Here is a 14024-nt window from a genome sequence, read left to right as displayed (position 1 = left end):
TTGGTTCTAGCTTTTGTCAAAGATTTAAAGCTAGAATCACTTTTTTTTTAGGAACTGGGGGAGTACTCTTTTGTAAAAGGCTTTTGTCTCGTATTTAATAAGACGGATCATCATGTCTAGTGATGAACGTTTGTTTCAGATAGGATACTTCCAGGAGTACCGAAAATTATATAAGAGATAGAGTTCTAGCCGATCCACGTAATTTATAAAGATAAAACGCTTGCACATGCGTTCAAACTTCAAACCACATTCTTTGTGAGCAGCTCCGTAAAAAACTTTGGATACAACGGAACATGTAAGATAACATCAAGGATGGGGATGGTAGTCTGCTAGGCATCTTTCATCATCTCAAGAAACTTAGCAAACTGCTTGTCTTCACTTGACTTCTCAAGCTGGTCTAGAAAATGGCTGCTTCAGCTTGGTAGGTGGAAATGAAGTCGAACTGATTAACGATTGATCATTAGGATCAATGAGGAGACAACATTTCCATTATTCATCGTGTTCTGCGGCACTATTTCAGCAGTGTTTTCAACGAACGACAAATGTTTTCCTCTCACAACAAATCAGCATAAGCATCAGCAACAGTCAAATTTCAGTGAAACAAACAGGGATTCACAATCAAAAGGACAGAGCATGCTTGCTCTAGTTGCACACTCGTAGTCTTCAGCAGCAAAAAACGAACTGAAGTACTGTCCAGCTACCTTCAGCTTTCTGGTTGGGCATGGCCCATAGAACACAGCAGTACAGCACCATATGGTTCACGATCTGTAGATGAAAATAAGAATTAGCGTGCACTGAGACCTACATATGATGTTTAGTTGATTATAGAATGCAGGCCAATACTGTTGTCTCATTGCAGGTCTAGTGGAGAGAACCGGAGATAGATATAAGTGATGATACAAACTGCTGTATTATTTGTCTTCACATGGATTGGGACTTACTGAAGTTTTTGGGCCAAGGTCCTAATGTGGAGAGTGAGCAGAGACAGGCAGTGTGTGTACTTGGCAAACTGAAAGTCTTTTTTGCTTCTTAAAAGACTTTGAGAGGTGCAGTGGATAAAAAGCTCGGATAGATCATGGCAAATGATTGGGTCTTTTTTGTATTGTTGATTGACATGCTGAAACCTGACCACTGCGGCCTTGAGTGCAGTAGGTTTCGAAAGACACGGATTATGCTCAGGGGTCTCAACAGACAGAAACATGGAAAGTAAGAAAAAAAAATGGAGAAAAAACACTCAGAGCTCTTAAAAAGCAGAAAGCCAGAAACCGGACAAGCCCAGACAAAATTTCAACAAAAAAGATGGAGATGCGGGGTATCGATCCCCGTACCTCTCGCATGCTAAGCGAGCGCTCTACCATCTGAGCTACATCCCCTTGTCCCTTTCGGAACTACTAAAATGTCAAAAGTCGAAAGAGTCTCTGTGACAATGATTTGGATTAAGACCATATTTCACGTCCAATTCTTTATAAATAGATTTATCAATTTGTTTGAAGTTTACTAGAGCATCAAATATGTGTCTTAAGTTTTTAGATTTTAAATTTTAAACTAAACAATTTCCAAACAAATAAGTTACAGTGTTCCACACATTATAACTTTGTATGGCCAAGTTTTTTATTTGAAGTTATTTGCAGTCTCAAATATTAAGCTACATGGTAACATTCCACAATAGATCAAAGGATGTAGATACAACTTTGTTTAGGACAATGCAGGTGTTGACTGCAAATTTGGGACACAACCAACAAAACTGGCGAAGCCGATTTACTTTAATTTACACTGAATCGACAAAACCAGTTTAAGCTGATTTGTGCAATATTAGCTAGTCCTTCCTGAGAACTGGTTTTGTTGGGGCCAGTTTAGTTTGCAAAAAATTTTGCAAAATTTTTCACATTCCCCGTCACATTGAATCTTTGGACGCATGCATGAAGCATTAAATATAAATAAAAAATAAAACTAATTACACAGTTTAGACGAAATCCACGAGACGAATCTTTTAAGCCTAATTAGACTATGATTGGATACTATTTGCCAAATAACAACGAAAATGCTACAGTAGCCATTTTGCAAAATTTTTTGCATCTAAACAAGGCCCATTAAGAACTGGCTAAGATGGTTTTATATAATATATACGATTTTTTCCACTAGCCAATTCTATTCGGATTATGAACATGACTTTGTGTGTGGTGATTGATTGGCCTTGCCTTTTTTTTTAAGAAAGGACGACAAAAGTTTTGCCGCGATTTTTATTAGACAAAGAAAGAAAAGAGGCAAATGCCCCACCCAGTTTTTTGAGGCCTTGTCTATTTGAAGCTTGGATATTGTCAGCAAGAATCTAACAATCGGTCTGTTCGCTGGTTGATTTCTAGGCTGATAAGCTCGGCTGGTGCTGGTTTGTTGTGAGAGAAAAACATTATTTACTGGCTAATAAACCATGTCTGAAACCAATAAGCAAACAGACCGGATATGTTGTGAGCCGTTGGAGCCCCTGCATGGCACCTCTGGTTGCAAGATCAGATGGCAGATGCCTATCCCCTATAGGTATTTGATGAAATGTACAAGCGTGGATCACAATACTCATACTCATAGCTATGGCTTTCAATTATACTTATTTCCTACCCCTTTTTCATTTGACTATTATAAAAGATCATATCAAATACATTTTCTTTAAGCCTGGAAATTACTAGTCTATAGAGATTGAAAATGATGAGTACAGCTTGGAGTTGAATTGTTCCTCGTAAGCTATAATATCCATAAATTTATAGTGTTGCACTCTGGAGGTTTCTCTCTGTCTATTTATTCAACAAAGCAAAAATTATAGTCAGTATAAGTCACTAAAATATAGCTTATTTCAATTATACACTTTGAGAGGCAAACACAAAGTTTACACTGGTCCAATCAAGGGTCTGTTTGGTAGAGCTCTATCTGATTCTGAGTCTCTATGGAAGCTGATTCTCTGAGAGAAGTGATTCTGTGGCTGAAAGTGATTCTCTGTGATTCTTTAGCATAAACTCTTAAAATCATAATGGAGAATCACTTCACCGAATCAGGAGAAGCTACTTTTTCAGCTCTCAGCCTCTTAGTTCATTTCAGAGAATCACTTTACGAAATCAGCAGAGAATTCTCTCTGGAAAACTGTTTGGCAGAGCTCATACTATTCAACAGAGAATCAGCTCTGGGAGCTCTGCCAAACGAGGCCCAAGTAAGCGCGGCAACGCCACACTCCTTGTGTCTAATGTATATCTAAGTATGTATAGAGAGCTACTCTCAGTTTTAAGATGGATGTCTTTGGAGACTGGTGGCTACGAGAAACATCAGATTTCCACACTCACTCATGTAGTCTCAGCTTTGAATTTTGTATGTGCCGTACCCCAGCCCCCAGCCCACAAGAATATTTGTAACTAGAAGTGCCACGACTTAGGGCCCGTTCGCGTGCCCTTAAAGCTTCCGTTTTTTTTTCTTCATCCGAAACAGTGTTTTTCTCTCATAAATTCCTTCAAATTTATCCAGATTCCTCCAGAATTCATCCAAACGAACGGGCCCTTATTCGTTACCTCTTTGCAATATCAGAATTTTTTGGACTTGTGCATATATGTTAAGAACAGTTTGGAACCATCCTGTGGCTAGTGATCAATAAGTATTCTTGTTGCATGTTGCAAGTTTTCTCTTTGTATTGTTCGTCATTAAAGATGGCGACCAGCAAAATACCCGCGGATACAGGTGTTGCGTGCCCGCACCCGCGAGCAAATTTCCTGGGCCCGCGCCCGCCATGCCCGTGTGACCGCCAAATCTGGAGGAGAACGGCGACGGCGAGGACGACTGCAGCACGGCGAGGACGGCGGCGGCAAGGACTCGAGGTCACAGCGGAGCACTCGAGTAGTCGGTGCCTGGCGCCGCGTGGGGCACGCCGTCGTTGAGCCCGAGCCCCGAGCGGGCGGCGGGAGAGCGCACTGCTTGGCTAGATGTGCAGGCCTGCAGGACAGCCGGCGGCTCGAGTGCTCGACGGAGGCCGAATCGACGAACAGCTGCAGGAGCAGGGCGACTTGAGAACGTGTTAAATAGAGTAGAGATGATATATTTCATTTACTATGACGCAGTTCAAGTGTGACAACTGACAAAGTAGATCCGACCGATGAATGATTTACCACAGCTGATTTACTTTCAGCCTGTTCGATTGGTTGATTCGTATCATTGCTGATTCGTAAAGAAGTACTGCTGACTGATTTGTGTAAGAGAAAAATACTATTCCGATTGAAAATTTACGATCATTTACAATAAGCCACAGCCAAACGAACTGTTTACCGCTTTCAAGTTCGAACGCTACCGTTTGCATTTGAAGTAGTTCAGGTGCTTTTGGGACGATTTTATCCCACCTTTTGCTCTCAGAGACTATTGATATGCTTGTATGTCAGGTTTTCATTATTTCAGATATTTGTTACTGAAAATTCGAATCCAGTATTTACGCAATTTGCAATGGCATGACAGTAATTTCCTTGAAACGAAAAATCAATGTTTGTTTTAAAAAAACAAAAGGGCTAAGAGCCCAAGACAGACACGGCCCAACTGAATGTCCGCCCGCAGCGCAGCCCAACCCGTGCGATCGAGTCGATCAAGCAAAGCCTCCAGACCTGATCTCCCAAGTCGTACCGTGACCGTGTGGCCTCCTCCCCTCCGTCTCGTCCCCGACCCCCGCACCGCTGAACCCTAGTCCCCGGCGGCGACCTTGCGGCCTCCGCTCCGCTGCGCTCCGGCTGGTAAGCATGCTCGCTCCCCGTCTCCTTCCCCTCCCCGGTTTGCTATCTTCTTAGATTCCACGCCTGCAGCGTGCGTCGATTAGGTTCATGGGCGGTGGGGTGTCTCGGGGATTCGTCGTGTGGTGCACCGGCGTCTGCTCCCCCGTGCGCCTAGTCTCCAAGGTGAGACCCAGGTACGGCTGCGCGTGCCTGCTCGCCTCCTCCCCTCCGCGGCGGCGGCGCACCTCCTCCTCCGGAGCCACCGATACGCCGGTCCCTTCTTCCTCCCATCTCATGCTCCTGCCCCCGTAGATCGCCGCCACCGCCAATCGTTTTTTTCGGCTGTTTCTGTTTTTTGCCTCGCCCAGTGAGCCCTAATGGGCTCGGTGTTTGATCTGCAGGTGCACGCATAGTCGAGGAGCTGCTGCGGCCAAGACCAACCGACCATGGCGACCCGTAAGTTTCGTTTTTATTTCCTCCGTGTCATATTTCTGGTTGCGAGTTTTGTGCCTAGGCGCTTGGTATGTCGTTTGTGTTGGCGGTGCTCTAATCTTTGTTTTAAGGTCATTATATGGCGTGTTAGTATCGTCGATGATTGATGATTAATAGACTCAGTAGCTATCATTTCATGATTTATGCAGCTTATCCGAGGCAGGATATGAATCTTGGGTTTAAAGTTGCACTTGATTAGCCGATATTATTTTTGTCTTGGCTAATCCGTGTTTTGGGTGGGAATTTAGAGTTGGATGATAGGGTTGCTTCCAGTTTGCTCTATGTCTACATACTGGTGAAGGCTAGTTTGTAGTTTTTAGAATCAGTATTTCGACAATATCACAGTCATATTGCAATAGTTGGATGTGCTAGTGTGAGAAACTGTTCTGTTCATTGTTTTTATACATGTTTTGTTCTCTTTTGTTTTTTTCACAATGAAAAAAGGATAAAATATACAGTTCTTTTATTAGTCTAAATAAATATGGGTGGTTAACCTTTCACCCTGCTGCTCATGAAATCTGTGTTTTCAATTCCTTATCTGCAACTTGTGGCATGCGGACTCTTTCAGGTATTCAGTTTGAGAACAACTGTGAAGTTGGTGTTTTCTCCAAGCTGACAAATGCTTACTGTCTGGTAGCGATTGGAGGGTCAGAGAACTTCTACAGGTTAGTACCACATATTTCTTTCAGACTTGACATTTGAGTTATTGAGCTACTTGGGTGGAAGTAGATGACGTGCTAACTCTATCAGTGTGTTCTTCTAATGTTTTCCAGTGCCTTTGAGGCTGAGCTTGCAGATGCCATTCCTGTGGTCAAGACCTCTATTGGTGGCACCAGAATAATTGGTCGACTCTGTGTTGGTTAATATCTGAAACTTGGCTTTGCTATCTGGTCTGTTCTCTACTAGACTTCACCTTCCCTTTCACTTTGTTTGCACAGGAAACAAGAATGGACTTCTATTGCCACATACTACAACTGACCAAGGTAAGCATTTGCTTTATGCTGTTGCTGTGAATGTTTGCTACATCTGTTGTTAATACTTATGTACGGCTGGTTATTAGGAATCTGATCTTATTACCCCAGATGTTTTCAAATGTACGGTGTTATTTCCATTTTGTATTGTTCACTTCCGTCCATGTTTTATTTCTCTAGTTTATGGCACTTTTTTTTAAATGCATGTGCTAGGAAATGCTAGTTTTCTATCAGCATTCACCTTCAAAATGATTTTAATACATAAGGATAGTATAAGTAGCACTAGGTTTCTCAAAATAGTGTATAAACCACTTAGCATGTGGCACAAATATGCTGCCTTGTTTGCATGTGTTCTTGTAAACACTCAGATTTATATTGTTTACCTGCACTTAGCTAGTTTCCATAGATAATCTTTAGGCTTTTTATATTCGTACCATTAGGGAGTTATAATGGCTCCAGCTTGGTAACTGCATGGCCATGCTGCTGCTTGCAAATCTGCAATGACTAGAGTTCTAGTTTTGTTCTTCCAAATGTATATCTCTTTGTCTCTACCTTATCTAAGTGACAAAGAAAACGGTGAGGATAGGTGGGAACTCAACTATCCTGTCAGCTGGGTTGTATAGGTTGTGATATAGTATCCTGCTTTGCCATGAATTATCTATACTTATGTCCTCCCTGTGCTTTGGAACTCTTGTAGAGCTTCAGCATTTGAGGAACTGTTTGCCTGATCAAGTGGTGGTTCAGCGTATTGATGAGAGGTTGTCTGCCCTTGGCAATTGCATAGCCTGCAATGACCATGTTGCGCTTACACACCCTGACCTTGACAAGGTAATACCTATTTATTCTATTGGCAGCCCCTGAAACTTTGCATTTCCTCAATTACCTCCAGCTAAAATCTTTGTGCTAATGAATTCAACAGGAGACTGAGGAGTTTATTGCAGATGTGCTTGGTGTCGAGGTGTTTAGGCAGACTATTGCTGGAAATATCCTTGTGGGGAGTTACTGTGCCTTCTCTAACAGGGGTGGCTTGGTACGTAAACTGTTAGCTACATTTCCATTCCATCCATTCTCTTCTGCTTGCAAATGTTCTATTTAGTGAACGATACATTTATGCAGGTTCATCCTCATACATCCGTTGAAGACCTTGACGAGCTCTCCACGCTCCTGCAAGTCCCTCTTGTCGCTGGAACTGTGAACAGAGGCAGCGAGGTCATTGCTGCAGGCATGACAGTGAACGACTGGACTGCCTTTTGTGGCTCGGACACGACGGCCACTGAGCTCTCAGTCATTGAGAGCGTCTTCAAGCTGAGGGAAGGGCAGCCCACTGCGATTGTGGAGGACATGAGGAAGTCTCTGATAGACAGTTATGTGTAACTTATGCCAGCAGATGTGGGTCTCAAGTATTACCTGTGCTAAGATGTATTGCAACTGTACTTGAGTTGTCTGTAGCACAACATAACCCTATGATAAATGTTCGTGGTGTATCCGTGGTTTCAGAATCCTAGACTTTAAAGTTGAAGCTCGTGCTATATCAGTGAAAAGAGGCCACTCGTTTTTGTTAAGTTTTGTTTCGGCATGGATGTTTTACGCTTCTTGATTGATAAATAGCCTAGGAAGTGAAAATTTGCTTACATTCATTGGCCCTGAAATCATTTGCTTACAAAATCCAAATCTCGAGTGGTACTGTTTGTTTACGCCAGCAGCTTTATGCAGATATACATGACTTTCTAGTCTGAAATCTTAGAGGGCGCTCGGCTGAACCAAAAACACTGTAGCGAATGAAAAGTTACTGTTTACAAATGAATTTGTGAGAGAAAATAACTGTTCCGGATGAAAAAAGAAGCGGATCAAAGCTGGGTAGGGTGTCAGCTGAACGCAGGTCGGGTTGCATCACTCTACATCACTTCTCTTTTTGTTTTGCTTGCCTTATCACTCAAAGCTACTCCATCGGTTACAAGTTACTCTTCCCATTCTAAATTATAAGACATTTATTTTTTTCCTATACATGTAGTTTTTCTATGCACTTAAATATACATTATATCAAGGCAGATAGTGAAAGCAATATTTCTACAAAAAGTCAAAACGTCGTATAATTTGAAATGGATGGAGTATAAGTTATTCTAGCTTTTCCTATGTATATAATAAAAGCTATGTATCTAGACATAGTGTATATCTATATAACAAAATCTATGTAGCTAAAAAAGATAAAACGATATATTAATTTGAAATGGAGAAAGTACCTTTTATTTCTCTGTGTCTATATATCTAGAAAAGTCAGAACAACTTATAATTAGAAATGGAGGAAATACTTTTCTTTCTCTACGCATAGCTTTTTCTATAATTAATGTCAGGAACATTTTTCTCATTATTATAAGATAAGATAGAATACTTTGGTAATGAAATAGGATAGCTAGAACAACAATGCCAAATATCTACAATACCTAAATAAAAGAACCCCACTAGAGGATTTTTCTGCGATTTCGTGAAGCCACGTCACCTTGGTCCACTTACCTGTCTTAAGTAATCATCGCCGTCAGCCTCTTCAGCTTCATTCCAATCTATTGGTAACTGATCATAGTGCTAAAAATACCGCCACCAACTCACTCTACCACTAGGCCATCAACAGTCTTTTTGTCTTCGTGCCAGAAAGCTGAAACAGATATGGCCATTAGCCTTCCAACGCTATATATTTAAATAAAAATGCTATATAACATACGTGTGTTTTAGTATTAAAAAACACATGAATTTTTAGTCCACTGTATCACTGCCAAGCCGTGGTCGTGTCAGGTCTGCGTCCCAATCTTGTCGGAGATGACGGTGGTGGAGCTTCCTGGTCCCTAGCACGAGGCAGGTGGTGATAACGGCGGGCAGGCCGGTGGTCATGTCAGGTCTGTGTCCCAGTCTTGTTGGAGCAGATGACGGTGGTGCAGCTTCCTGGTCCCGAGCGCGAGGCAGGTGGTGATGACCTTGTCCTTGCATAAAAAAATTGTTTATTGTGATATGTGGATTTGTAGATATGTGATCTTGTGATTGTCTAGGAGGATGAAAGTTGTTGGATCTTAATTCTATGGTATAAAAAAATTCATGTGTTGAAACTGCATAAAACACATGGTTGTTGGGTATTTAAATGGCTGGACGGGGCGCAAATCCCCCCTCAACAATCGACGATTGTGGCCTCCCCCGGCCTCCCACCGGCGAATGGTAGAGGCGACCTCCGTGAAGTGAGCTAGGCCGCAGGTGCCTACAAGCTACAGGGGCCATGCAGCAGGCGTTTTTTTTCTAGGAGCATAGTTGAAACAAACAAACAACGCGCTTCTAACGAGCGCAGAAGGAGGTCGACCTAACACAGCTGAAGCTGGATCATCCTAGCAAAAGACCTCAAGTTTTAATATTACATAAAAGAAAACAACCAATATCGACGTAGCTTTGTGACCTAGGATGTGGCTTTGCATCTTCGCGGCTGTCTGGACGATGCCTTTCCAACGACCGGAAAGAGCTTGTCCAGCGCATCAGCTTCAGACGCAGTGAGGTTGCCGTCGAAGAGCCTTTCAGATGTCTCCAACTCTGAAGCAGATGGCGCAGATGAACCCTTGGTGTAGCCCATACCTTGCATGATCAACATCTCACTTCGCGAAGCTGGCACTAGGGAGAGGCTCTGAGCCGTCAACTGTCTGCTCCGCCACGGCAGCACCAGCTTAGCAGGAGGCTGCTTTGGAGATTTGCGAATCAACGGAGAGTCCCTCTTACGCGTGACATCGTTGATGAAGCTATCGAGGCGTCGTTTAGCGGAGTCATCGTTGTCCACGACCTTATGGGTAGCCCCCGGTGGTGAAGTGGGAGGGCCATCCCCCGTGAGGTCGATTGTGTGTATTCGACGAGTCAAACTGGCCACTGAATAGGGTGCCGCGGGGTGGTGTTCGCAGCTTGCGGTGGGCGATTGAGAAAGTGGCGAGGTGGCTGGTGGCGACGCATGCAGGAGGTGCATAGATCCGAGGAGAGTAGGGGCAGCGACAGTAGGAGCAAAGGCGCGGAGCCGGCAACACGCAGCAGCAGTCTGGAATGACAGCGGTTGAGAGGATAGTGCAGGTCCCGCAGCTGAACTAGGTCGGATGCGGTATTATATGTTGAGAAACGAATAGCTGCGTGTATACTGTTATCACCCACCTAACCCTTGTTTAGTTCGCGAAATTTGGATTTTGGGGTTACTGTAGCACCTTCGTTTTTATTTGGTAAATAGTGTCCAAACATTGACTAATTAGGCTTAAAACGTTCGTCTCGCAATTTCCCACCAAACTGTGCAATTAGTTTTTCTTTTCGTCTACATTTAATGCTCCATGCACGGGCCGCAAACATTCGATGTGACAGGTACTGTAGCAACTTTTTGGATTTTGGGGTCCAACTAAACAAGGGCTAAAATAATCAGAGCTAGCGTACTCGCTCTCTGATAGATGCCTGCTCCTGGACCTGCACGTCACCGCTTGAGGGCGTTTGGCTGTGGCTTGTCGTAAACGATCGTAAATTTTTAGACGGAATAATATTTTTCTCTCACACAAATCAGCCAGTAGTACTTCTTCACGAACCAGCAATGATACGAACCAGCCAACCGAACAGGTTGATTACTTTCTTCTGAATAAAAAAGGTCAGTGGAATTCATTAGTATGGAGTTTTAAAATATTTTATTCGGAGTGCCGCTTAACTACTTCAGATATGGTATTTGATCATTTGATTCCAGTGAGTAGTTTTATGTTAGATGCCGCACATATATACATCGCATTAGCTTTCATATATCTATATTTAATCCTCAATTGCACTAAGAGCGTGTTTAGTTCCCCAAAGTTGGATATTCGGGCTACTGTATCACTTTCGTTTTTATTTGCCAATTAGTGTTCAAACATGGACTAATTAGGCTCAAAACGTTCGTCTCGCAATTTCCCACCAAACTGTGCAATTAGTTTTTTTTTTCGTCTACATTTAATGCTCCATGCACGGGCCGCAAACATTCGATATGATAGGTACTGTAGCACTTTTTTGAAATTTGGGGTGGAACTAAACAAGCCCTAAGTTTTTCTTTCTACTTTGCCACAGTACGAACAAATGGTTCGTGTGATTTAAAACTGCCCAATAAATTCACTTCGATTCTGCTTAAATTTCTGGATCCAATTGAACCATCGCCGCAAACTCATGCGGAAGACATACAATGCTACAAATCTCCGTAGCTTCATGACTCATGCATCGTGTGGAGGTAAAGAACTAAACACACGTACTTGTTCGATAGGATAGGATAGCTAGCCCATATGTAAGCAAAGGTCACGATTGTTTTACACAAGCACAGGCAGTGCAGGCAACTGCTGCAGAAACAGAGGCGGCTGGCACTACAACAACGATGATAGGGGTCGGGGCTACGCTGGCCGGAACCATCAGCCGGTGCCGTCTGGCCCCAACCATGGCGTGCCGCCTCCCATGCCTCTTCCCAACCATCACTCATAGCCCCATGCGGGCGGCCAGACCACTACCACCGGACATGGTTAGGCGCATCCAAGGAGCCAAGCACCAGTACAGGGACACGGCATGCATGGCCAGGCACGGGCATGGCACGGCTACAGTGCAAGGCATTGGAGCCAACCTGCAGGCGGCGCTAGGCACTGCCTCCAATCCAAACATGGGGGCACCATCTTCGACCACGACGGCACCGGCATCAGCTGATCTCAATCCGGCCACTGCCCCACCAAATTCCAACAATGCAATAATCCAGTGTGATGCACCAGAGTCATCCCAAAAAGGGAATCAAAAGAGCAAGGGTAAACCCTACTGTTATCGCTGCAATACCAAAGGGCATACAATTTTAGTTTGTACAGCAGTTCTTAGCTGTGAGATTTGCTATGGGGATCATGTTAAAAAAGTTTGCCCAAATTTGAAGAATCTTCATTCTACTGCTATACCATGTGGTTATGCTGTTCAAGGTCTAGGATTCTATTTTATACCTGTTGCAGAAAATCCAAAAGTAGTATCAGATGATAAATCAGCTGTGGTACGTGTTCTGGAGGGTTCTCTTACTGCAGATCAATTAGCAGTAGAACTCGACAAACTACTACCCGGAAACAGTTGGGTGATTGAGGAGAAAGGCAATGATGCCTTTACCACTAATTTACCTTCTGCTGAAGTGCTCAATCACATGGTGAATTGAGGTCCGATGGACACCAAAACAGTGAAAGGAAAGATTCGTTTTGAGAAAGGGGCTGAAAATGATGTCTTCAAATATGAGATTGATAAGGTTTGGGTACAGTTTCGGGGACTACCAAGGGAACTGCGAGAGTTCCCTATCATTTGGACAATTGGCTCCATTCTAGGTGTCTCTCGAGCAGTTGATACTAAATTTACAAAGAAGTATGGCAGAGCTAGAATAAAAGTAGCCGTGCTGGATCCCGATCTCATCCTAGATCTTGTGGATGTAGTCATTGGGGACTTTGTCTATGAGCTACAATTCAGAGTGGAGAAGGATATGTCTGATGGTGAGCCACAAGTCATTGACATGGACTCTACCATGGACGAGGATAAAGCACCAGAGGAAAAAGGGCCAAAGAACATGGATCATGACGGTAAAAAGATGGAAGACCTGCCAGCTGGTCAAACATCTGAAAAGCAGCCTGATGCCTCAGTTGCACCGAGTGGACATCACAAGAGTACGGCTACCACTGTTGTTCTTACTGAGCAGGAAGACCTTGCAGCCGCTGGGACCCAGGAGGTTTTTATGGGTACTGCAGAGGTACCCCATCATGTTGATAAGGAAGGCAAAGGTTCCAACTCTGTCAGGAAAAGTGAGGTAGTTAAGCCTGTGGTGCTACTTACCTAGACTGGGATGACTCCAGATGGAGCTGCAAAGTGGAAAGCTAGCATGTGGCAATCCAAGATTAACTCTGGCACTTTGAATAAGACTAAAGCACTGAGTGGTGGGGTAGTGTCGCCAGTGAGAGCTAGTAAAAGAAACGCGTCTACTTCAGAGCAAGACTCGTTGGAGAAGGCAACAAAGTTAAAGGCGCATAGGAACATGGATTCTTCTTCTATCAAAGGTAAAGAACAACCACTTTCTTTTGATGTTTTTGATGATTCTTCTTTACTAGCTTATACTAGCACACTAGGTATATCACTTGGGGCTAATGAACATGAAGTTACATTGTCTTTGCAACATCTTAGAGACATAGAATCAACCAGAATGTCTGAGAGTAACTTGTTAAAAGTAGATAACAGTTCTTTGTTAGGGGATGCTTCAACTGTTTGTTCAGTAGATGAGGACCTAGACTTAGATGCTTTAAATCTCATTTGTGCCGAAATCTCTGAAGACCTAGGTGATGGCGGCTGTGACCCTTTGTGTTTACAGACCCCCATATCACATCTCAAGAAGTCTAGGTCCAAAAATAATAAGAAAAAACTAAAAAAAGAATCACAATGAAAGGAATTTTCTGGAATAGCAACGGTTTTGCTGACACAAAAAATATAAATTTCTTTCTGATTTAACAAAAGAGAAGAACCTAGAGTTCATAGCTGTATCAGAAACTGGCAGAGCCAATTTTCTATAGTCCACTTTGAATAATATCTACGCTGGCAGAGATTTTCTTTGGCATTGCACGGCTCCAAGGGGTCGGTCCGGTGGCATGATTCTAGGGGTAAATCTCTTAACCTTTGACATTGGACAAATAGAAGAGGAGGACTTTTTAATTCGGTTTAAGTTGAGACACAAGGAGGATGATTTTAAGTTCAATTTAATCTCAGTGTATGGCCCAGCTCAAGCGGATCTTAAATCACATTTCTTATCCGAACTAGTCCGAGTATGTTCAAA

The 14024-nt window shown here is 43.2% G+C and overlaps 1 protein-coding gene and 1 non-coding gene across 4 annotated transcripts; one reads left to right on the top strand and one right to left on the bottom strand.

The window, feature by feature from the left end:
* Positions 1 to 1300: 1300 nt before the first annotated feature.
* TRNAA-AGC (transfer RNA alanine (anticodon AGC)) lies at positions 1301 to 1373 on the bottom strand. The gene has a single exon. It is a non-coding gene; the product is annotated as a tRNA-Ala (tRNA).
* Positions 1374 to 4600: 3227 nt separating this feature from the next.
* On the top strand, positions 4601 to 7630 carry LOC136473113 (eukaryotic translation initiation factor 6-2). Of its 3 annotated transcripts, none has more exons than XM_066470806.1 (9): positions 4612 to 4748; positions 4818 to 4921; positions 5129 to 5183; positions 5788 to 5884; positions 5993 to 6078; positions 6158 to 6202; positions 6888 to 7018; positions 7110 to 7220; positions 7307 to 7630. In XM_066470806.1, the coding sequence occupies exons 3-9, from the start codon at positions 5174 to 5176 to the stop codon at positions 7562 to 7564; spliced, it is 738 nt and encodes a 245-aa protein (XP_066326903.1). In that variant the 5' UTR covers positions 4612 to 4748; positions 4818 to 4921; positions 5129 to 5173; the 3' UTR covers positions 7565 to 7630. The 3 variants fall into 3 exon arrangements, with proteins under 3 accessions (XP_066326901.1, XP_066326903.1, XP_066326902.1); XM_066470805.1 differs by having other exon boundaries at positions 4613 to 4748; positions 4818 to 4910; XM_066470804.1 differs by lacking the exon at positions 4818 to 4921 and having other exon boundaries at positions 4601 to 4748.
* Positions 7631 to 14024: the final 6394 nt, after the last annotated feature.

The sequence above is a fragment of the Miscanthus floridulus genome, chromosome 8 (genome assembly GCF_019320115.1).
Source record: "Miscanthus floridulus cultivar M001 chromosome 8, ASM1932011v1, whole genome shotgun sequence".
In the NCBI taxonomy this organism is placed as follows: Eukaryota; Viridiplantae; Streptophyta; class Magnoliopsida; order Poales; family Poaceae; genus Miscanthus; species Miscanthus floridulus.
Note: the sequence above shows the minus strand (reverse complement) of the source record. Positions and strands in the feature narration are given on the sequence as shown.